Source organism: Protopterus annectens, chromosome 15.part0 (assembly GCF_019279795.1).
Source record: "Protopterus annectens isolate FY-2018-M chromosome 15.part0, PAN1.0, whole genome shotgun sequence".
Lineage (NCBI taxonomy): Eukaryota > Metazoa > Chordata > Ceratodontiformes > Protopteridae > Protopterus > Protopterus annectens.
The window spans coordinates 246,921,405-246,945,369 of NC_056749.1; the positions used below are offsets into that span (position 1 = coordinate 246,921,405).

Genomic DNA, 23,965 nt, shown 5'->3' on the forward strand with positions numbered 1-23,965 from the left:
GCTATTGGTCTATAGTTTGAGATGTCAATGGAGTTGCCACCTTTATGAAGGGGGATGATGTGTGAGATTTTCCAGATAGATGGGATATTTCCTTCGGTTATAGTTCTGTTTATGAGTATGGAAATGGGGAGGGCTATGGCTTTGGCACCTTTTTGCAGGTACTCAGCAGGTAGATGGTCAGCAGAGGGGGTAGTAGGTTTCAGTTTTTCTAGAAGAGAGCAAATGAAGGATGTAGGAACCGGTTTTAGCTGAAATAATGGAATACGGTAAGTTGAAGAGGTGGTTAGATTAGTGGAAGTTGGAGATAATTGCTTAGCTAGTGTTTGAATGGTATCTGTAAAGAAAGAATTAAAGGCATTGGCAGTTTGTGTTGGGTTGTCTTGGTTAGAGCCTTGTGGGATAGGTGTTATAGATTGGCCTGGGTGTAGGAGTTTGTTGATGCTGGACCAAAATTTTTGTGGATTTCTTTGGTTAGTTTGTTGTAGTTGGATATAAAAGTTTTTTTTATCTAGCAGGATAGCTTTTTTAGTAGTATTTCTAAGTTGTTTAAAGGTTTGGTGGTCTGTTGAATTCCTGGTAGTGTGCCATTTTGACCAAGATTTGTTTCTGAGGAGAATATTCTGTCTAGTTGCTTTGGTGAGCCATGGGGCAGGTTTAGTGTTACTTCTAATAGAGCGTACAGGGGCATGTTGGTCAAGGATGGATAAGAATGTGGAATTAAAGTAGTCAACTGCTTTATCTAGGGGGAGTGTTTTTAGTGGTGACCAATCACAGTGTTTAAGTTCTAGCTGGAAAAGTTCAGGGTTGAAGGATTTTTTAGTCCTGATTGTACGATATGTAGTTGGGTTAGGTATGTTAATTTTGTGTCTGATGATATAAGTGAGTAAGTGATCACTTAGATCATCAGGGAGGGTTCCTGCCTTGTATGTAAGATGTGGAGAGTTTGTAAGAATCCAATCTAGTATACTTTCTTTGTTGTTGGTTTTATTAATTCTTGTAGGGGAGGTAATAACTTGAGAGAAGCCATAAAGATTAATGTGGGTGGTGGGCTGAGGGGTACTGCAGGACTTCCAGTCGATGTTAAAGTCCCCAAGTATTAAAGTTTCTTGTGGAAGATTGATAGATATCCAGTTCAGAATGCTTTCAAGGGTATTAATGTTATTACCAGGGGGAAGGTAAATACAAGCGATGTTAATGGATTTGAATTTGTTGATTTGAAGTTTAGTGACTAGGATTTCTGAGTTATTAAATATAGGTAGATTTATGTTAGATGTGGTGACTTGTAGATTATTTTTATACAGGACTGCTACACCCCCTCCCTTTTTGTTAATACGGTCCCTTCTCAGGATACTGTAGGCAGGTGGGGTAAGTTCATTGTCATTGATGGATGGTTTTAGCCATGTTTCTGATAGACATAGGAAATCAAATTGGTAGAATTCTAATAGGGCATGAAGATGGGTAGTTTTCTTTTTAATGCTTCGAATGTTAAGATGAGCTATTGAAAGAGAGTTTGGAGGCTTATTAGGTGTATGTGGAAGAGTAATGTTGGAGGTGATTTGTACAGTGTCAGGAATATTGTTTGGGCCAGGATTAGGATGAATGTCTCCATCTAGCAGGGCTAAGTGGAGTATTCTATATGTGGGGATGTTAACGTTAAGGAAATAAAAACAAAGTGTTTTTCTTGCATGGGGAGTACTATATTTTATATGGGTTAGTCTGTGATATTTGGCTTGCAGGTAGCAGGGACAAATTGTGGTGTTAAAGCTGTAAAGAGAGATAGGTAGTAGTGGTGTGGAAGTGAACCTAGAAGGCAGTAGAAGGTTTGGGTGGAGTGGTTGTTCATAAGAGGTTAATGTGTAGATAGTTATTAGAGGAGGTAGGAGTAAAACAAAGGCTATAATTGTTAGTTGAGTTAGGTAGATAACATTGGCCATGATGTAGGTATAAGATGAGAAGATAGATAAGGGTTTGTAGTAATAGCAGCTGGGTCTTTGAAACTATAAGGGTGGGGTGGATATTAGATTTAGTTAGGAGAGGTAATTGAATAAGTATGGAGGGGAGTGGTAATAAGGAGAACTATTCGATTGGTATAGGTGAAAGTAGGGGTGTGGTTTAGTGAAAATATATTGAGGACCCCTGGGGGTGGGTGGGAATTGGGGGTAGGGAGAGGAGCGGAGTGAGCCCGCAGGGCGAACGGAGCGGGTTGTGACAGTCGAGGTGAACAATCAGTGGAATTCTGATTGTAGAGGAGTGACTACAGGGGTAAGTAGGTTTGTGATCTGTGTAGAAGAGTAGGATGTAGTATAAGTGAATATTAAAGGCAGATAGTGGGAAAGTATAGCAGAAAAGGTAATATGTAGGGTCAGTTGTAATAATGCTAAAAAGGAGTTTAAAAAAGAAGACAGCCTTATGAGGATGAAGGGCAACAAGAGAGGAGCAGATAGGAGGGTGCCACCTGGTGGGCAGTTAGGTTTATAACCACAGAGGTGAGGAAAAGAATCAGGCAAGGCTAGACTAGGGCTAGAAGGCAATATATATGAAAGGGTTAATTAAACTAGATGTATGAGAGGGAATATACGTAGTCTACTGGAGTTAGGGGGGGTGGCTACTGGGTGTTCAGGCTGTGAGGCATACAATAATTAACAACAAGGATTAAAGCAGTGTAATGAATTAGGTATAAGCCAAACTTACAAATTGCACATACTCTCTTATCACTTTGCGTGTGAGAACAGCAGTTTTCACTTATGAAGTGATGTTACAGTTGAATGATTGGGGGGTCCTTGGGTCCCTGGTGGATAGTAATCTCCTAGTGGAGGATAGGCAGGCTGAAGAGCTGAAAGCAGATATGTATAAAACAGGAACAAGAGAGAAGGGGAGAAAGACAAGAGAGAGACAAAAAAGTATTAGATGGCACACTACAAAATGGTAGGCAAATTACTTAGTTAATCACGTAGAAGCAATCAAATCCATATCTCTAGAGTTAGGAAAGACAAGAAAATGGTTTACTACAAACAGTTTGCATCTATCAATTATACAATAGGCTTGGTATAAGTGAAAACACTGTTACAGGCAAAACATCTGTGGTATGACTTTGTGAGAAGAACACAACAAGAAAACAGATAGTTAAATACAATAAACCAGTGCAAACAGTTGCAATGTACGATATACCCTGCTCATTGTGTAGCTGATTAAAGTAAGCTAAATTATATTCTAAGCCTTTTGTCGTATTTATTAACTGCTCTGGATGAAAGGGATGCACCTAGTATTCAATTTGGATTAAGAAAGGTACATAATCAATGCCGGTGGTTATACAGGGTTTGGCATCCCTCTGGGTAAGCACATAGTAACAACAACCAATAAAATATACGTAAATCCAGTCAAAAGGATGAAACGCCACTATCTTTGAGTGGCGTTGGGCAAACTAATTACAGATTAGAGGAGTGTAATGTCTGGAGAGAAAAAATATACCCGCCACGCACCACGTGTTAGTGGTACTGCAAAAAAGCAGTTTATTTGTAAATATGGTGGTTAGGATAAAAACGCCACTATCTCTGAGTGGCTTTGGCCAAGATAACTGCAGATGTAATAGGGTAGTATCGGGAGAGAAAAAACTCCCGCCACACGCTGTGTGTTTACAGGACTGGATTAATGCAATTTATTAAATGCTACAATCTATCCGTAGCGTTGGCCAAGATATCAGGAGAGAAAAACTCTCACCAGTATTCGCAAGTCCAAGTGAGGGAGAGCAGATGGATAAATGACCTCGCTTTGATCTAACTGGAAATCCACGCACTCAGAAGAGTAGCGGCTGTTAGTAAAGGTTATACAATCAAGTATGTCCCTCAGTGGACAAGATGTCTAGGCTAGGTAACGATTGTACCCTTCAGCGGACATGAGTTCTAGGCAACATATATTGTTAAAAACATGACAAAATCAGTAAGTGGAGATCCACACACACAGAAGAATCTACGACAATTTGTGAGCCAATACAATAGATCATATCCTTCAGCGGACAAGAATCTTAGGCTAGACTAATCATTCCTAACATGACAAAACCAGTATAACAGGTTCTCGATATACAGAATGTCCAAAGGGAAAAAACAAATTCAATGCAAACGCTACTACCGCTGAGATAGTAGCTTGAATACAACTACAGCGTAGTAGTACTGTAAACTCTTTCAGCGCAGTCAGTTAGCACTCAGATAGTAAAAAACCGATATCAGTAAAAGTTTGCAAGCTATTAAAAACAGAGACAATCACTTACATAAAAGCAGCGCACAGGGGCATGAAGCACACAGCAGCCAAGGGGTATCCTAGCAAGTAAAGATGGCGCCGGGGGAGACAGGTGTTATATATAAGGTATTGGGAGGAAGTGAGGTGGGGGGGGAAGGTTGATGCAGGTAGGAAAAGGCGGGATTAGAATAGGGAGCAAGGGTGTAAGTCCCTAAAGTAATAAGAGCAGGGGTGGAGATGAGGAGAGAAAGAACTATGAACAGACAAGGGAAGTAGAGGTAATGTAAGGAATATTTCTCAGGTGAGGCAAAAGATGTGTGTTGGGAATACGCTAGCTGAGGTAGGACAGTTGAGTGAGACAGTCGAGGTGAACAATCAGTGGAATTCTGATTGTAGAGGAGTGACTGCAGGGGTAAGTAGGTTTGTGATCTGTGTAGAAGAGTAGGATGTAGTATAAGTGAATATTAAAGGCAGATAGTGGGAAAGTATAGCAGAAAAGGTAATATGTAGGGTCAGTTGTAATAATGCTAAAAAGGAGTTTAAAAAAGAAGACAGCCTTATGAGGATGAAGGGCAACAAGAGAGGAGCAGATAGGAGGGTGCCACCTGGTGGGCAGTTAGGTTTATAACCACAGAGGTGAGGAAAAGAATCAGGCAAGGCTAGACTAGGGCTAGAAGGCAATATATATGAAAGGGTTAATTAAACTAGATGTATGAGAGGGAATATACGTAGTCTACTGGAGTTGGGGGGGGGAATGGCTACTGGGTGTTCAGGCTGTGAGGCATACAATAATTAACAACAAGGATTAAAGCAGTGTAATGAATTAGGTATAAGCCAAACTTACAAATTGCACATATTCTCTTATCACTTTGCGTGTGAGAACAGCAGTTTTCACTTATGAAGTGATGTTACAGTTGAATGATTGGGGGGGTCCTTGGGTCCCTGGTGGATAGTAATCTCCTAGTGGAGGGTAGGCAGGAAATTGCACATACTCTCTTATCACTTTGCGTGTGAGAACAGCAGTTTTCACTTATGAAGTGATGTTACAGTTGAATGATTGGGGGGGTCCTTGGGTCCCTGGTGGATAGTAATCTCCTAGTGGAGGGTAGGCAGGAAATTGCACATACTCTCTTATCACTTTGCGGTGAGATCAGCAGTTTTCACTTATGAAGTGATGTTACAGTTGAATGATTGGGGGGGTCCTTGGGTCCCTGGTGGATAGTAATCTCCTAGTGGAGGGTAGGCAGGAAATTGCACATACTCTCTTATCACTTTGCGTGTGAGAACAGCAGTTTTCACTTATGAAGTGATGTTACAGTTGAATGATTGGGGGGGTCCTTGGGTCCCTGGTGGATAGTAATCTCCTAGTGGAGGGTAGGCAGGAAATTGCACATACTCTCTTATCACTTTGCGTGTGAGAACAGCAGTTTTCACTTATGAAGTGATGTTACAGTTGAATGATTGGGGGGGTCCTTGGGTCCCTGGTGGATAGTAATCTCCTAGTGGAGGGTAGGTAGGAAATTGCACATACTCTCTTATCACTTTGCGTGTGAGAACAGCAGTTTTCACTTATGAAGTGATGTTACAGTTGAATGATTGGGGGGGTCCTTGGGTCCCTGGTGGATAGTAATCTCCTAGTGGAGGGTAGACAGGATTAAAGCAGCGCACAGGGGCATGAAGCACACAGCAGCCAAGGGGTATCCTAGCAAGTAAAAGCATGAACTCAGGCATAAGCTGTCAGCTCCATTAGACACCCTATTCAGCCAAAGCCTGAGCACCGGCTTCATCCCAGCTGAACGGAAAACAACCACTGTCATCCTTCTATACAAAGGTGGAGCGTCCACTGACCCAGGCAGTTATAGGCCATCAGCCTAACTAGCCTGATCTGCAAGGCCATGGAATGCATTATCATGGACCTTATAAACAAGGACATTGGCAACCTACAAACGCTTGGCACCATACGGTTTGGTTTTGTCAAAGGGAGATCATGCCTGTTAAACTTGGTTGACTTCTTTGAAACAGTCACCAAGCAATGAAAAGGGGAAGACGGCGCACACCACCTACCTTGACTTAGCCAAAGCCCTTGACACTATTCCTGGTCTATAAATTCCTGGATTGGTGGATGCTCCACCTTTGTGCAAAGGGATGACAGTAACTGTCCTCCACTTGGCTGGGATGAAGCTGGTACTCAGGCTTTGGCTGAATAGGGGGCCTAATGATCCTGCAAGTTCCTGCTTGAGTTCATGTAGGATGCAGCCTGGGATGTTATCGGTCCCATGGAGGCTGTACTTTTTGCCTTTGAGAGGGCAGTGATGACTTGCTCCCTAGAGATAAGGGAGGGGGCAGGTACTGGGGATGTTTTGTTTTACTGATGGGGGGACAGAGGAGTGAAGTTTTCACTGAACCTGTCTGCCAACAGGTTGGCTATATCTACAGGGTTTGTGTATGTGGTGTCCTTGACCACCAGTTCTGAGGAGATCTGAGTGCTTCCCTTTAGATTATGGCATAAGACATATGTGAAGAAAGCCTTATGATTGTCTTTAGTAGATGTGGCCAGTGTGGACTTGAAGTTTGCTTTGGAGGATTTCACTAGTGCTCTTATTTGCTTGTTCAGGCTAAGGAGAGATTTCTTCCAATTAGGCACCTGCTCCTTCTTGTTCCCGGACAGCATTTTTTTCTTTTATTATATAGTTTATTTATTATAGATGTCCACCAGACAGGTTTACTCTTCCTTGAGAAGGAGGATTTCATCATGTCTGGTATCTCTTTCTTTCACTTATCTTTTTCCAGTATCACAGCAGAACAAATGGTAGAAGGCCTGTCACTGCAGCTTGAGCAAGTAAGTACAACTGGTTTAAAACACTGGCTCCTAAAGGCAGGGAAACAGAAACCAGCCCAATTATCCAATCAAAACTATCAGTGTTGCAGGAATGATTTTAGTTAGATGAAACCAGATTGATTCTTTCTGCCACAAAGAAAACAGCTAGGCCACTCTAGACAAAACACTTCACTATAAGCTCAAAGGTCACAAACAGTAACAGATATTTAGCTCTAGCAGACAAAAAAGGAGAGTAAAAACAGTTGCACATATTACATATATATACTGTAAAACAGAAGTGCAGAAAACAGTTGAAAATAAGCACTTATCTTTTTCCAATATCACAGTAGAGCAAAGGGTAGAAGGCCTCTCACTGCAGCTTTGAACAGCTTGAAACAATAAGTACAACTGGTGTAAAACACTTGCTATTAAAGGCAGAGAAACAGAAACCAGCCCAATTATCCAATCAAAAATAATAGTTGTTGCAGGAATGCTTTTAGCTAGATGAAACCAGATTGATTCTTTCTGCCACAAAGAAAACAGCTAGACCCCTCTAGATAAAAGACTTCACTATAAGCTCAAAGGTCACAAACAGTAACAGATATTCAGCTCTAGCAGACAACAAAAAGGAGACTAAAAAACAGTTGCACAGATTACACAGATATACTGTAAAACAAAAGTACAGAAAACAATTGAAAATAAGCACTTATCTTTTTCCAGTAGCACAGCAGAGCAAATGGTAGAAGGCCTCTCACTGCAGGTTTGAACAGCTTGAACAAATAAATACAACTGGTTTAAAACGCTGGCTATTAAAGGCAGAGAAACAGAAACCAGCCCAATTATCCAATCAAAAATAACAGCGTTGCAGGAATGCTTTTAGCTAGATGAAACCAGAGTGATTCGTTCTGCCACAAAGAAAACAGCTAGGCCCCTCTAGATAAAAGACTTCACTACAAGCTCAAAGGTAACATGTTCTCCTTCTGTCTTCTTCCTCCCTTCCAACTCATCGGAGTACACTGATAGAGCTGCTTTGCCTTCCTCTAATCGTCTGTCTGTTTTACTGATATATTCCAATGGAACAGTATTAGTTTTGACCACTGCATTATATAGCTTGTCCATTTTATGTCTTCCTCTTCCTTTGGACATAGATCCCTTTAGCTTGCTTCCTATGTTCTACAAAGGCAGACTTCTTTGCACTTTTGACTTTTAATACTTTTGTTTTTTTACCAGGGGGGAGGAGCTCATGAAAGACAGCCATTCAGCTTGTTATCCTACTGGAAGGTGGCTGTAAGGGATGTTTTTTTATTGTTGTTAATGTTCAGCTGAAAATGTTTGTTAATAGTTATATACAATATTAGCTTCTAGTTATAGAAATTTGGGGTGCAGAATATGGTGGCAATTTTTAAAGTTAAAGACTATTTTTTGATTAATTCTTTGGCTGGAAAAAGCTTACTTGTCTGCAGTAAAATGGAGCTTTTGGTATTAATCTGTGAAATGGAATGTCAAGAAATGACTTAGGGTGTTATTGAGGGTCTATATCAGATTATCGATATTTGAAAATATCAAAGCACCTTTATTTGACATGAAAATGTCGAATGCCGAGTTTATCAAATGGCCAAAACATTGATTTTTGTCCAAGGGAAATAAATCAATTTACCGTTCTGTCACACCTGCCCTTTCCCCAACTGTAGTGCAGTCTTGGAGTTAGAATATTTAGTTAGGGAGGTGTGGGGGGCACAGCCCCCCATGGTGTGGGGTGTGTGTGGTGAAGCTCCCCACTTAAATACATTAGTTTTTATGTTGTGTTGATTGTTGGCCTTCTGATTTCTTTCCCTTGGAAAGAAATCAGTGTTTTGGCCATTCAACAAACTCAGTGTTTGACATTTTCGTATCGAACAAAGGTACTTTGACATTTTGAAATGTCAATATTCTGATATAGACCCTGTTATTGAAGATTGTTTGCAATTGAAGAGCAGTTGCTTTTAAGAAGTGCATAGCCAGCTTTGAATTGCTAAAGTATGTTAGTGTAGAGAGCTTTTAAAGCTTTTAAGAAAGATTTTAGCTGATTTAAGTATGTAGTTTATGGGGTATATGTGTAAGAGGACTTAACAGTACTGGTATTTATTCTGCTGGTAGTTTGTAGCTCCTGGAAGTTCTTACAATTTTCTAAATTACTTGGGTTTTGTATCCACATTTCGCAGGCTTTGTCTCTGTTTTTATATCTGTCTTCTTAATTCCAGAGTGATGCAAGGTTATTTTTGCCATGTACTCTTATTTTTATTAAGGGGAAATCTATCTTATATATATCTATCATATATATGGGTTAATAAGTTATAGAAAGTGGCCAGGGCTATGGTGGCATCTAAGCAGTTATATAGTGAGGACCAATCTATGTGTGTGAGGTCTTCCTTGAGTGTCTTCTGAGGCTAAGAAATATAGTGAATTTGAATCAGGAGGTATTTTGAAGGATTTGAATGGCCAATGAGTGAGAATGGGAGGATGATTGTTTATAGTAGTTGAGAAAAATTGTAAGGAGAGTACAATGTCAGTTATATTATAAATGAATACATCAATAATAGGTGATTTGTCTATTATTTGTCTGTTGTAGGGTTATGTCTACTACCATCATTTACTATATGCATTATTTGATTATTAGATTATTTGAGGTAGCTATTGAGTTCAGCTTTATGTTGCTTTTTCCAGTCTAGGTTTAGATAACCACATATTGTCAGTTTATGGGTTTTTTGATTAAAACAGTAGTTTGAGCTACTGTATCTTGTATGAGGTTGACTGATGACACGGTGGGGAGTAAATTGCAACAATCTGACTTTTGGTATGGCCATTTATTTCTATTAGACTAATCATTCACTTAGGTTTAGAATTATTTGCTGTACTACTTTTTCTTATAAACACAAAGGGTTATATTGGATTTTTTTTCTTTAGCAGAGTCAAAGAGCAGCCTCCTTTTCATGGATAAGGTCTATAAATGTACAATATGATTTATCTGTTGTTGAGGGGCATTCAATAAACATTTATCAGGTCAGTAAATATGTAACATGATGTATCTATTGTCAAGTATACATCTTTTAGCCAAAATTCGATTATTGTCAAGATTTTGGGTTGTGTTGCTCAAGCCATGCCTCTAAAGAGGGCCATCTATTTTTTATGCATGCTATATTCATAAAACCTATAGTATAATATAATTTTATATTTAATGTAACCTTACTTCCTTTGTTATAGACAAAATATATCAGTACTAGAAGCATTAGTGTTAAATAGCTATAATCAAATGTTTATGTGAAGTTGAATCTAAGTAAAATTGTTATTATTGTTAATGGTCTGTTGGTACATATAGTATCCTAACATTTGTTATACCTTATTAATCCACATTTGCAAAAAAAAATATATACATATTTATTGTGAAGAAAAATATGTAAATATTTGCCATAGGAACACTCGGCAGTGTGAACTTTAGCTCTAGGTGATTGTCACTGTTGAAGTGACACCCTGACCCCATTTGCAAAAATGGAAAAAGGGGTTGTGGATGAATGGATGGATTTGCTATAGGAAAGACAGCCCAGAAAAACATATGAATTTTTATCTTTTTGTTGTACATTCTCACTACATTTATTATATATGTAGTAATCATGAAAGGTTAGGAATTATTTTTAATTTGGACATGACAAAAAAGTCCTCATTTAAAATGAAAGTACTAAATTGGATTACAATGCCTGTAAGTATATTTGCTCACATGTGGAAATATATAATACATTCCAGGCAGTCAGATTCAGTGGAAGTAAAAATGAGGAAGACAAATCGAAAAAACAGAAGCGCAAGAGTGAGCCAGCAGATGGTGGAAAGAATGCTGTTGTGTTTTCCCTTAAAAATGAAGTTGGTGGACTGGTGAAAGCCCTTGCATTGTTCCAGGTAATTATATATTTATTTCTTAGTGGGTATGATTTAATGCCATCAACATGCTTATATGTATATTTGACCTAGTTTCTCATCTACACTCTAAGACTGTGATGTAGATTTTTTTTCTATTGTTAATTTGATATGCAGGCAGATCCTACTGGATAATGGACAATCATGAGACAACCCAAATGATACTACAAGAAAAATTACTATATGTAGTAAAAATAATTACATAATGGTTCTAGATTTTATAAATGATCTAAATGCCTAAATTGTGTTTTCTGAATCAGCATATGTCTGATTTACTTATGATAAAAAACAACACAGACTGTACTATGTGAAATAAATCTGTTGTGGACCTCACTGTGTAGACCTGGTTGGCTTTTGAGAGGAATATATTATCATGGCTTCTGTAGGATGTGGCAGGACCCACTGCTTTATATTCTGACAAGTCCCACCAAATGGAACAGATATCAAAGCTGCAAATGAGCAGCACTTCACAAGCAGTACCTCTCATACATTGTAACTATAGCAGTGTTTATGCTTAGCATCCCCATCCCTAAAATCATTTGCCAACCAGTTAACTTGTAGTATAGCTATTGTGATAGTTGCCCCCATTTTTCCTATGTAGTATGTCCTGCTCAATGTTGAAGGTTCTCCATTTCCCTTTTCTTTACTTACATTTGTAAGGCACATTATCTATGGTTACATTTCTCCCTTTTGTGATTATATGTAATATATTCATTACCCACAGACATTCTACCCCTCTTTCCTTTGCTATCTGCTTTATGTTCAGTTAGTTTGGTAAACCACACCTGAACCTTTATCCTGCAGATAGAACAGTAGATGGAACTTGAGGTGATAGGGATGAAATACATATGAAATGAAGATGTTTATTGTAGGACCATCAAAAAATGAAGACATTAAAGTTGAAGCCAAAGGCACTCCAATTGCTGAGAACATCAATAATAACAGATTACTGTGGTATGGTCACATGTGCAGAAAAGCAGAAGACAATACTCCTCTAAGAGTTGACCTAGTTGTTCAGAATTGGGGAACTTATGTAGACGTGACCTAACTTTTGTCCAACATGTGTCCATTGTTGTATAAAGTTCTTCTGTGTAGCTTATAAACAAAGGGATTATATCTAGATCTAAGGATCTCATTGTCTCCCTTTACTCAGCCTTTATTAAGCTGCTCATTGAATATAATGCCTCTTTTCACACATATCTGTCCAGACACATGGAACAACTGCAACACAAGATACCTTACTGAAAGGATACAAGGCCTAAATAACATGTCCTTCATTGACTAACTCAAAGCCCTGTCACTACTCTTGGTATCATACAGACTCCTAAGAGTTGAACTGTAGCTGGCATACAAGGCATCCTCTGACCCATTGCTGGTGGATTTATTACACATCATCAAGTCAAATGGCATCAGAAATACTTGGTCTAGGGATCTTAACCTTATCTGCAATATCCCAAAATTCAAACACAGAGAAACAGTTGCCAAAAAGTATCAATAACCAAAAGAAGGCAGCTGAGGGAGAATCAAGGAGTAAATGGTAAAACATCCAGCTTTAATCCACTAGGCAAAACCTGTAACAGCACCAAAGAACAGATACATAAACACTTTAAAATCACACTGCATTTTTGTTTCAATGAACTTCCTCAGATGTAGAAAACAGTTCACAATGTAAAGTGCTCATTATAAACCCTGCCAATTAACTTTTATCCAATAGGAATAACATTCAAGTTAAAATTAGTAAAACAACTTCCTTTTGCACAATGAACTTTGACCTGACATGAGTTTGTTCACAAACATTGTAAACTGCAACTTAAAACTGCCAGTTTCAATTAATCACCAAACATAACAAATACAATAATGTTATAAAAATGTAAGCAAAAAGAAAGAAAGAAGTAAAATAATGAAATGATCTATGTAGGGGAAACAGGAATTTGCCCAAGGACTGCCCCCTGTACGTCTAATGGACAGAGGCAGCTCTTAAATGCTTTATCCCTTGCATAGGTCCCCTCAAATTATTTGTGGTATGATCCCAGTTATTCTCATTAGTGGTAATATATAATTATCTACCATGGGATGGGTAAGGCCAGTCTCTAACCAAACGGGATAGGTTATTTTGAGCCCAGAAAGGGAAACTGGCTAGGCTTAAAATGGCCTGCCAGGGCAGCAAACCTAGTACTTCACTATGAGCCTATAACCTATATTACAGTAAAGCAAATTTGAGAGCGATGGGAAAAAGACAAGATGAAATAAGGACATGAAGCCAGTTGATGGATGGATTTCACGGCAGAAGAGTGGCACTGAATCAAAAGAGTTGTCAGCTGTCCACATGACACTACAGTCTAAAGTAAAAATGGGGACATGAAGAAGATGATAGGGTTGTCATTGTGCTTTACATCTTTACTGCAGGAAAAAGTGGTGGCTCACAGCTTGGAGAATTGTGTCCACCCCCCCCCTCAAAGAGTAATGCACCAATTAAACTGTGTGTTGGTCATTATTCATGAGAGGGGACCACCTTCCTGTTGGATCCACAGCATCATTATTTTGACTAAAAAAATATGGCATGCAGCAATCCACAGCACCATGCATTCCCTCATCTTAATAAATTTTGCACAATTGCTGTATGGCATAGGACAATCTCATCCCCATTCTGCTCTGCTGCAGCCTTATTGCACAGTACAAATTGCTGTTAGCTCCTTAAGCAAATTTTCTTTATGCAATGCTAATTTTTAATGGCATCTACGAATTATATTGTCACTCTGCTAACTATTCTATGACATTAATGAGAGTAAATTACTTTGTCTGTTTCATATGTCTGGGGGAAAAACTCTTGTGTACAAACTCTCATTATAATCTAGTTATCAGAAACACACATGTTACACCCACCCCATATAACACGCACCCCATACATAGACCTACTTATGCTAAGGCCCTTAAATGCAGTCTTCTCAAAGACCTCAGCAAACCTGAAAGGACTCAATAGAAACAACACAAGATACTGCACATACCAAGCCCATAAGGCAAGCCAATACACACCCCAGAACTCTTGTCATGGGGGACTCCATTGTATAGTGTATTGATGCCCCACTCACTGGACTAAATAAGAAAAAAATAATGGTCAGTTACCAATCAGGGGCCAGGATCTGCCAAGTTATGCATCCTCTGAAGTCACTGCACCACAAGTACCAGTATTATTTAGTCAGAGTCCATGTAGGTGTAAATGACTTGAGATGTACCTCCCTAGACTATGTGAAAGGAGACATTATGTTTCTCTCTGACTGTATGTCCCTAGCATTGAGCAGCATTCTACCCTCACCAAAGATGATGCCATGATATGAACAGAAGATGACTGACTTTAATAATTGGCTTAGTTCTTGGTGTCATTCTAGGGGATACAATATTTGTCAGCATGAGAGGACATGCTTAAGAAATCATATTGCTTTGTCAAGGATGGTGTCCACCTGTCCCCTCTTGGCTTTCAAATATTGACTAAAACATTCCCTTCCTCCACAGAGCCTTTTCTGGATGATGACAGATTGACAAACCTTCCACTATAGCAAAATCTGCCCAAGGAAGTATAAAGGTGTTACTGCTCAGGAGTCTAAACAAGAAGCTCCACTCCTTCCTAGATCTCCTCACCTTGGAGAATGTGGACATATGTGCAGTTACTGAAACATGGTTTAAAGCCCCACAGAGTACCCTGGCAGTGCAAGCTTCAGTGCCTTGGATACATTTAGACCAGCAACTGCTCAGACAGTGACTAAAGGTAGAAGTGTCTTGATCTACATCAATCAAAAGAATACCCCTATGTTATTTAAACAGGATGACACACTGGAGTTCCTGCATGTCCAGATTATTATAGATACACTACCATACCATATCCTGGCAAGCTATAGCTCACTCTCTATGCCCCATGAAACTCATAGCTCATACTTAGATCTATTGGAGACACTCACCATTCAACCAAATACCATACTCACAGGGGACTTTAATTATTCCTGTATAAATTGGGAATCCTACATAACCCTAAATTTACAGGCACAGAGATTTCTGGACTTTGTAAACGCAAAGACCCTGAACCAGTTAGTAGATAGCTTACTAGAGGTACAAAGATATCGGACCTGGTACTCACAAATATTAGAAAATCCTGCACCCCCCCAAGTATCGGGTCCTGTCTGGTAAGGTCAGAACACAATACAGTCTCCGTCAAAATAAAAATCAAGTTTGTAATTCCAGCAAAACCTGTATCAGTTAGAAACTACTCCAAAGGAAGTTACCTTCTATTAAGTGATAACCTGTTAAAATTTCAAGCCTCTCTAAACCAAGATAACACAGCTGTTTATACAGAATTATTTGCAGAAGCTCTGTACAATCATGTCAATGACTGAATAAAGGCTGCTATTCCTACAAGAAGTAAGCCCAAAACTAAATGAAAAAACAAGCCACTCCAGTGGAATGGAAAATTAAACAGGTAGTACAACAAAAGAAAAAAGTCATAACTAAAGTTACCAGAAAAGATAAAAACTCTCATCAAACTGAATAGAAATCTAAGAGGACTAATTAAGTCTAAAAAATCAAATTTTGAGGTAAAGATAGTGTCCCAGACCAATGACAACCATAAGGCTATGTACAAACCTCAAGGGCAGCACACAACGGTGCACCAAATTGTTGGGAAATGGAGCCATGTTTGTGGAACCCAGAGATAGAGAAAATCTTCTGGCTGAAAAATTCTGCTCCACCTTTAGCCCCCACACCCTAGCCTCCCTGGAGGAAATACCATCTAACTTAATCCCTCCAACTACCAGCAGGTCTTAGATGCACTCTCCAAGGCCAAGAATACAGTTCCGTTGGGCTCCGATAATATCCCAGGATGCCTCCTAAATAGCCTGAAATATGAGCAGTCAGGACCATTGATGTAACTATTCATCCATAGCCTCTGAACAGGCTTCATGCCACATTAAGGGAAGATTGCAATGGTCATCTCTCTGCACAAGGGAGGACCATGCAAAGCCATGGGAAGAATTATCATGGAAATGATTAACAATGAGATAGGAAGCCTTCAAAATTGGATCCCATCAAGTTTGGTTTTGTCAAAGGCATGTCATGCCCACTGAACCTGGTGGAATTCTTTGAGAAGGTCACCAAGATAATAGATGGGAGCAAAATAGTGCATTCTGCCTACCTTGACCTAGCTAAGACATTTGATACAATACCCAACTCGAACATTGTAAACAATGGAATTAGCCATAAACCCCTATATAACTCTCTGGGTAGCTAGCTGGCTCACAGGCAGGACCCAGGAATTTAAGATTAGAGAGACCACCTTCCTAAATAGCCCAATTGCCAGTGGAGTCTGTACTGGGTCAGCTCCTCTTTGGCATCTGTTTTTTGGAAGTCAATGTCAATGTCAGGGGCCTCTGGCTTACCAGTTTTTTTCTGATGATTGCATGCTAGGAGCAATCATAGAACCCCCCAAAGATATTAACATCTTACAGGAAGGTCTAACCCAAACAAATGACTAGTACCAAGGTCACCGTTTGAAATCCAGTTCCAAGAAATGCATAGATGTTGGGGAAGTTGACCATCTAGGGACATTTTCTCATTGATAAAACATCCTTAAAAGTAGCCTCAGTAGTAAGGGATTTGGGGACTCAGGTAGACAGTAACCTGTCTTTGAAACAACATATGTCTACAGTTGTAAGAAAATAGTTTTATGTCACTCAACTTATAATTAAGGTCATGGCATCTGGGAAAAGGGAAGTCATCATGCCACTGTACTCAGCCATTTTCAGACCCATCACAGAGCATAATGCCCCCTTTTTATGTACCTAACCACACACTTGCAACAACTGCAATGTCCACAGAGGTTTCTCACAAAAATAATACAGGATGTAAACACAATGTCCTATGCAGATCTCCTCAAAGTCCAATCTCCAAACTCTGTTTTCCACAGACTGCTAAGAGGTGATCTATGCCTGACATACAAGGCACTGTTGGGTCCTGTTTTGATAGACCTTTTGCAAATCTGCAAAATAAACAGCACCAGAAGTATTAGATCTTTAAAAAAATCAGAGTTTTCATTTTCATTAAAGAGTTTTATTCTAGTGTGTAACATCCAGTAAGCAGCAGATTATAACAGCTTATTCAAATCAGCATAACCAGAGATACACATACAGCATAACTGTAAGCATGAATATCATGACTTCATCTAAACCAAACTTACATTTGAACCAATCTTGCATCAGACTAGACTGACTGCTATCCTGAACTTCACATATTATATCCTTTTTTCCCAGTAATTTTCCTCTATAGACTACATTCACACCCCTAACCTTGGTTCTCAGGCTACGTCTTGTTTTGTAGCCTCACAGGTATCTCTTGATTCTTCCCTTGAGAAAGGAACAGAACAAGAACTGTCTGCAATCTTTCCTTGAGAAACTATTATCTCAATGCTTAGCCAGCAAGGTCAACATTCAATGAAAGATTCTTTTCTTTCTGCTTTTCTAAAATGTATGCATAAATGAAACACAATTTCTAGGCCTATTTTATTCTTCAGCCTGTCTAATGTCTAACAACTACTGTAAAATGAAAAACCCTGATCTAATAGATAGCCCTGAGGTTCCTGACGAAAGTCTATAGGGACCTACTTCTGTAGTTACCTCACAAATGTATCATGTCTGTATGACCAACCACCATAATCTGGTTTGAACATATGGCCTTCGTGCTACCTGCCACTAGAAACCTGGCCAAACAAAGTCTACAGAGTGATATTATAATGCTTAATACTATTAAAATAAATATGACTACTAGAAGATATTTTAACACTGTCCAACCCCAACCTTGGAATAGGCTTGCAAACCAATCCATCCATGAGATGTCACCAATACTTTGCACCTTAGTCTTTACCTCAAACGTAATTTGCAAATGTGTCCGAATAGATTCTCTTTTATCTGGTATATAACTACAGCATTCTATCCCAATCAACCCACAAGTTCCATGATGGGATGCCAGCAGGTAATCAAGGGCCATACGGGTCTGGAGATCCACCATACGCATCGTGGTCATTTCCAAAGTGATGTCCTTTATGCTTTCAAAGGTACTATTTGCCAAAACCTCCAGTAACTTGACTAACTTGCGCAGTTCCCAAATGGCTTTAACAGCTCCATATGCAGGAAATATACCTGCTCCAGCTATTACCCCATCACCTAGATCCATAGCTTTCAGAGTCTTTAAATCCAAAGTCTGATGTATATGTGATGTATCTAAAACCTGCACCTTATCCTGAAAGTCAGTATCCAGGTCTCTCTTGACTTTGTGATTTCTGAAACTTATTGAACCAGGTAGATGTTCATCGTGTTTCACTGTTGCACTCATTACTCTTGGGTTATCCTGCTGGCAGCCTACCCTCAGTCAGCCTGAATTCCAAAGTCCTGGTCCGGCTTCGGTTGCTGTCACCTCTTCCCTGACGTCAGTGCGCCAGGGGTATAAAAGATGCAGCCAACACCATTTTCTTCAGTCTTTCTTGCCGCGTGGTGCCCGAAGCAAAAGCAGTTTGCAAGTGCCGGTCGACCGACTCCTGATATTTTCAAATCCGAATTTCAGAACCAAAGTCTTCATTAAAGCTAAGTACCCCATTGGGGAAACTTTTTTCTTGCTCCAGACCAATGTCAGAAAAAGTTAACAATTGTATTTCTTGTGGGAAGCAAATACCTGATATGGATTTTCACTCTTACTGTATTCCTTGCCAAGGCCCTGACCACAACGTTGCTAGCTATAGGTTTTGTGGTAGATTTAACCAACGCACTATTAAGCTTCAGTTCGATTTTGCATTTCATTACTTTGGCCGAAGATTTAATTATATAATGCCATCGGAACAGCCGATGACCGGAGTTTACAAAAAACGCAAGGACAATGTAAAGGATAGGCATCCGAGGTCCAAAACCGACGACGAGGCCTCCATTAGGCCAGTCGCCGGTTCGCCGGTTCTCAGTGAGGTGCTTTCGCAGCCCCTGGCACCCACTACCTCAGAGCCACAGGCCGCTTCCGACTCCCACGTGGAGCCGACTGGACCTCTGGAAACTCAAGGTATTGGACACTCGAAAATCATTCCCTCAGATGGGTCCAGAGCCGCTGAGCAGGCATCGGCTTCTGAGGATGTCTTCAGACCTACACAGTTATATGTTAAACCATCTTCAGCTTCAAAGACAAAGACTAAAGCAGATCTAAAGACAAAGAAACAAGTACAGCATTCTACTACTCAGACTTCCATGCATAAAAAACAGATGCTTAAAATGGCCGAAGACCTAATTACTTTCATCAGGGGTTCCCATCCCCCTCCTGATAAGAGGCCTAGGCAAGAGACAGAATATGATTCTTCTGAACAGGTTTCTATTTCCTCTGATTCCTCTTCTGAACAGGATTATTCTATTCCTCCCTATGAGGATTCTGATGCTGAAGAATCCATTCCTTCAGCCTCTCCTCCTGAGGATTATTCTTTTGGGGAAACCCTGCATACCATGAGGGAGCATTTCCACTGGGAGAGCCAAGATTACTCTGAATCTAAGAAAAGGCTCAGAGACTTTCTGATATTACCTCAGCACAGACCCCTTGCTATTCCACCTGTTCTAGACATTGTAGATGATGTATTTTCAGAGTCCAGCCTGTCCCCTGACTCTTTACCGCCTGCACCTGCTAAACCTGACAGATACTACAGGGTCCCAGATTCTCATAAATTCCTATATAAAAACCCCGCTGCTGACCCAGAAACTATTTCTCAGGGTCCCAAAGGGGTCAAAGCTTCCACTGCAAAAAACCCTGTCCCCTCTGATAGGGATTCTAGGGCACTGGACAGATGGGGGAAAAAGTTTACACTTCTGCTACCTTGGCTGTAAGGGCTTTAAATTGTCAGTTTCATATGCTTAAATATCAGCAATACTTAATGTCACTGCTTAAACAGAAAATGTTAACAAATTCTGAATGTTCAGAGAACAAGGAAATGCAGGATTTATTGCATGCAGCAGAACAAGTGGGAAAGCATACTTTGCAATGTGGTTATGAGTCACTAGAGGCCTCTTGCAGGGCCGCTGTTACAGGTTCTGTTATTAGAAGGCATGCTTGGTTGAAGGAACAGACTCTACCTGATCATGTTAAAGCAAAATTATTAGATGCTCCATTACAGCATGATACTTTGTTTTGGTGCTAAAGCAGAAAAGATCTTAAAGAAAATGGAGGATAAAGCGAAATCCATGCAGACAGTTAAGGATTTTTTACAAGTACAGCCACCCAGATTTAGCAGGAACTGGCCTTCCAAAAATTGGTCCTTTCCAGTGTCAGACAGGCCACAAAGAGGCAGATACAGACATCCCAGAGGCAGATCTCAGCCCCAAGGCTCATACAGGCCTAAACAATGGGGTGCTCCTACCTCCAAAAGCGGAGAAGACAAATCACAACCTTACAGGAAACAGTCCCAATGACTTTTCTCTGCCAGACCCAAGCACATTTCTTTTGGCAGCCCCCTTAGGGGGAAAACTAGCACTTTTTTCACCAAATTGGCAAATGATTACCCAAGACAAATGGGTCTTGAACATAGTGTCCCAGGGCTACAGGTTCCATTTTCACACCCTACCAAGGGCAAAAGGTATGCCAGGCCTGCCACACAATCAATGGGCAGAGGCACAAAAGCAAATTACAGCCCTCATGGACATGAGGGCCATTCAACCAGTACCACAACAAGAGCACGGGCAATGATTTTACTCAAGACTTTTCTTGGTGCCCAGAAAGGACAAAACCTGGAGACCAATACTGGACCTGTCTATACTAAACACATTTTTGGAGGTTCCAAAATTCAAGATGTTGACTCTACAGCAGCTACTGCCAATGCTGGGCAAGAAGGTTTGGCTTTTAACTTTAGACCTAAAAGAGGCATACCTGCATGTCCTAATCAGACAATCTTGCAGAAGATACCTCAGATTCATAGCTGGCTCATTGCACTACCAATTCTCTGCACTGCCCTTTGGCCTGGCACCAGTAATTGCATTTTGCAGACAAAGAGGAATTCAAATATATCCCTACTTGGACGACTGCCTTATTCAAGCAGAGAACAAAGACTTTCTTCTAAAGCATATGGCGTTTGTAAAAAGATTACTAATTTGCCTAGGGTACACAGTAAATGAAAATAAATCAAAACTAGTACTTTCTCAAGAGATAATATTCCTGGGTGCAAGCTTAAGTACAACTGCCCAAATGGCTTATCTCACGCCAGACAAACAAAGGCAACTGACTTCTTACTTCAAAAAGTTGGCAACAAAGACCCAGTTATCTGCAAGGAAAATCCTGCAGGCCTTGGGCTTCATGGCATCCTGCATTCTACTAATTCCATATGCCAGACTGCATATGAGGAAACTACAATGGTATCTAAAAAGTGTTTGGACTCAGCATTGCCACAGCCTGGAGACAGTAATTACCCTTATTCCCTGCCTGCAACAGGAGTTTCGATGGTGGGCACAGGCCTGTCACCACAACAAGGGTCTGTCATTCACTTTACCCACAGCCAGACAAACACTGACAACAGATGCATCAGATTATACCTGGGGGGCCCATATAGCAGGAAAATGTATTCAGGGCACATGGCCTGCAAGCCAGATGCATCTTCATATCAATCAAAAAGAGATGCTAGCTGTTCAGAACGCCCTGACAGCTTTCAAGGATCAACTTCATCCAGGAGAGCTACTGATAAAGATGGACAATACTACAGTCATGTGGTACATAAACAAGCAGGGAGGCACACATTCCTACCCCCTCTGCAGACAAGCAATGACCTTGTGGGACACAGCATTGACTTATCAAGTTTACTTGCAAGCACAATTCCTGCCAGGAAAAACAAATACTCTGGCAGACAAACTAAGCAGAAACCTCATGGATCCCCACAATTGGAAACTGGATCCACAAGTCTTCAGCATGATAACAAGGAAATGGGGATGCCCAGACATAGATCTATTTGCCTCCCCTCACAACTGCCAATTACAGAGATTTTGCACAAGGATTTATCACAAACAAGCATGGAGAGTAGATGCCCTATCCTTCAGCTGGAAAAACCTAACAGTATATGCCTTTCCTCCACTGCCTCTCCTTTCCAAGGTACTCCTAAAGGACAGACAAGAGAAGCCAAAAACGATACTGATTGCACCAGACTGGCCACGCCAGCACTGGTACCCAATCCTAAAGAGCTGGTCTCAAGGTCCAGCATGGATATTGCCTCAAACTTTTCACTTGCTGACCCAACAAAACAATCAGATTCTGCATAGCCAACTCAGGACCTTAAATCTGGCAGCATGGCGGATAATGTAGCCATTCAGAACACTCTTTCAAAAGCTGTTATGGATGTTATCTTGGAGGCCAGGAGGCCCAGTACCAGAAAATCTTTTGCAGAAAAATGGAAGAAATTCTGTGCTTGGAACCAGGAATAAGGCATTGACACGCATGTACCAAATATCCCTCAGATTTTACAATACCTAACTGAGGTGCTGTGAACCAGCAGGCGATATTGCAGAGTTTGCTACGGAGTTCAGTTAGAACGAGATATTTGTGAACCAGCTTGCAGAGTTTGCTACAGAGTTCAGTTAGAACGTGGTATTTGTGAACCAGCTTGCAAAGTTTTCTATGGAGTTCAGTTAGAACGAGGTATTTGTGAACCAGCTTGAAGAGTTTGCTATGAAGTTCAGTTAAAACGAGGTATTTGTGAAGTAGCTTGCAGAGTTTGCTACAGAGTTCATTTAGAATGAGGTATTTGCAAGCCAGCTTGCAGAGTTTGCTACAGAGTTTAGTTAAAACGAGGTATTCATTAACCAGCTTGCAGAGTTTGCTAAGGAGTTCAGGTAGAATGAGGTATTTGCGAACCAGCTTGCTGCACTTTTAGTTAGAACAGAACGAGCATTGCAAAGTTATCAGCTCAAATCAAGAAATTCAAAGTAACTCCACAAACAAGGAGAACCAAGCCAGCAAAAAATAAATAAAATGAAAAGTGTTTATTAGCCGTACAAAAACAACAAAAGGTGACAAAAATGACAAAATGAATTAAACAAGGTACTCCCTCTGCTAGTTCTAATTCTAATTCATGTACTGAGCAGGATTTCAACATTTTGAGGGACAGACTGTATGCCTACAAGAGTATGCAGTTAGAAATCGACCATTTAAAAGAATGTGTTCGTGTACAGCGCATTCCTAAAGGCTTGCGCTGTTACAAATTTCCGAACAGCGCTTTACCTGGAACTCCTTTATATAACAAGTTGTGTGATATTTTAAATAGGGCGGGTTTGGAAATGCTCGACCTCATGATTGGGGATTATGTGGTTAGAGCTGATATTTTGTTGAAAGAAATCAATACTTTAAATGATTCTTTAGTGAATAACAAAAATTTCATTAGTATTAAGTTAAATTATGACAATGTTTTTCATGAGGTTGACCAGCATTGTTTGAAAATTGTTAATCGTAAAATTAGAAAGTTACAAAGAGATCTCACTGAATATAGGGAGGGATTAGCCTACCCACCCCCTGGAAAGGTTAGATGGAATATGAAGTATGTTCAAGATAGGGTTAATGACACAGATAAAGACGAAGAATTCTCCGGTCCACCTGTGGATCCACCGAGGAGAAGTGAGCGACTAGCTCAGAAGGGAAGTAAAAACACATTTCAGGATTTTCACTATCCCCCGGGCAGACCAGGGGGCAGGGATACGACGTACCAACAGTAGGGATGGAGCAAGACACGCGGATAGAGAGCCTAGTCATTGAGACATTTGACTCTTTAGATGCACAGTTACATAGCTTTGGTAGTAATTGCACTGTTGTGAAAAAAGACAATTTCATTATATATAATTTTACAGATATTACTTTGACATCAGATTTTTTTGAGCTCTTCACTAAAGGTTTTCAATTTGTACCATTACGCTCTTTGAACCTGACAAACACATTGGT

The 23,965-nt window shown here is 40.2% G+C and overlaps 1 protein-coding gene across 1 annotated transcript in view; it reads left to right on the forward strand.

The window, feature by feature from the left end:
- Positions 1–23,965, forward strand: part of TPH2 (tryptophan hydroxylase 2) — a 471,178-nt gene that overhangs the window by 86,387 nt on the left and 360,826 nt on the right. Inside the window, exon 2 of the mRNA XM_044056995.1 lies at positions 10,829–10,978. Within this exon, the coding sequence (XP_043912930.1) occupies positions 10,829–10,978 (150 nt within the window). The remainder of the gene's footprint in view (positions 1–10,828; positions 10,979–23,965) is intronic.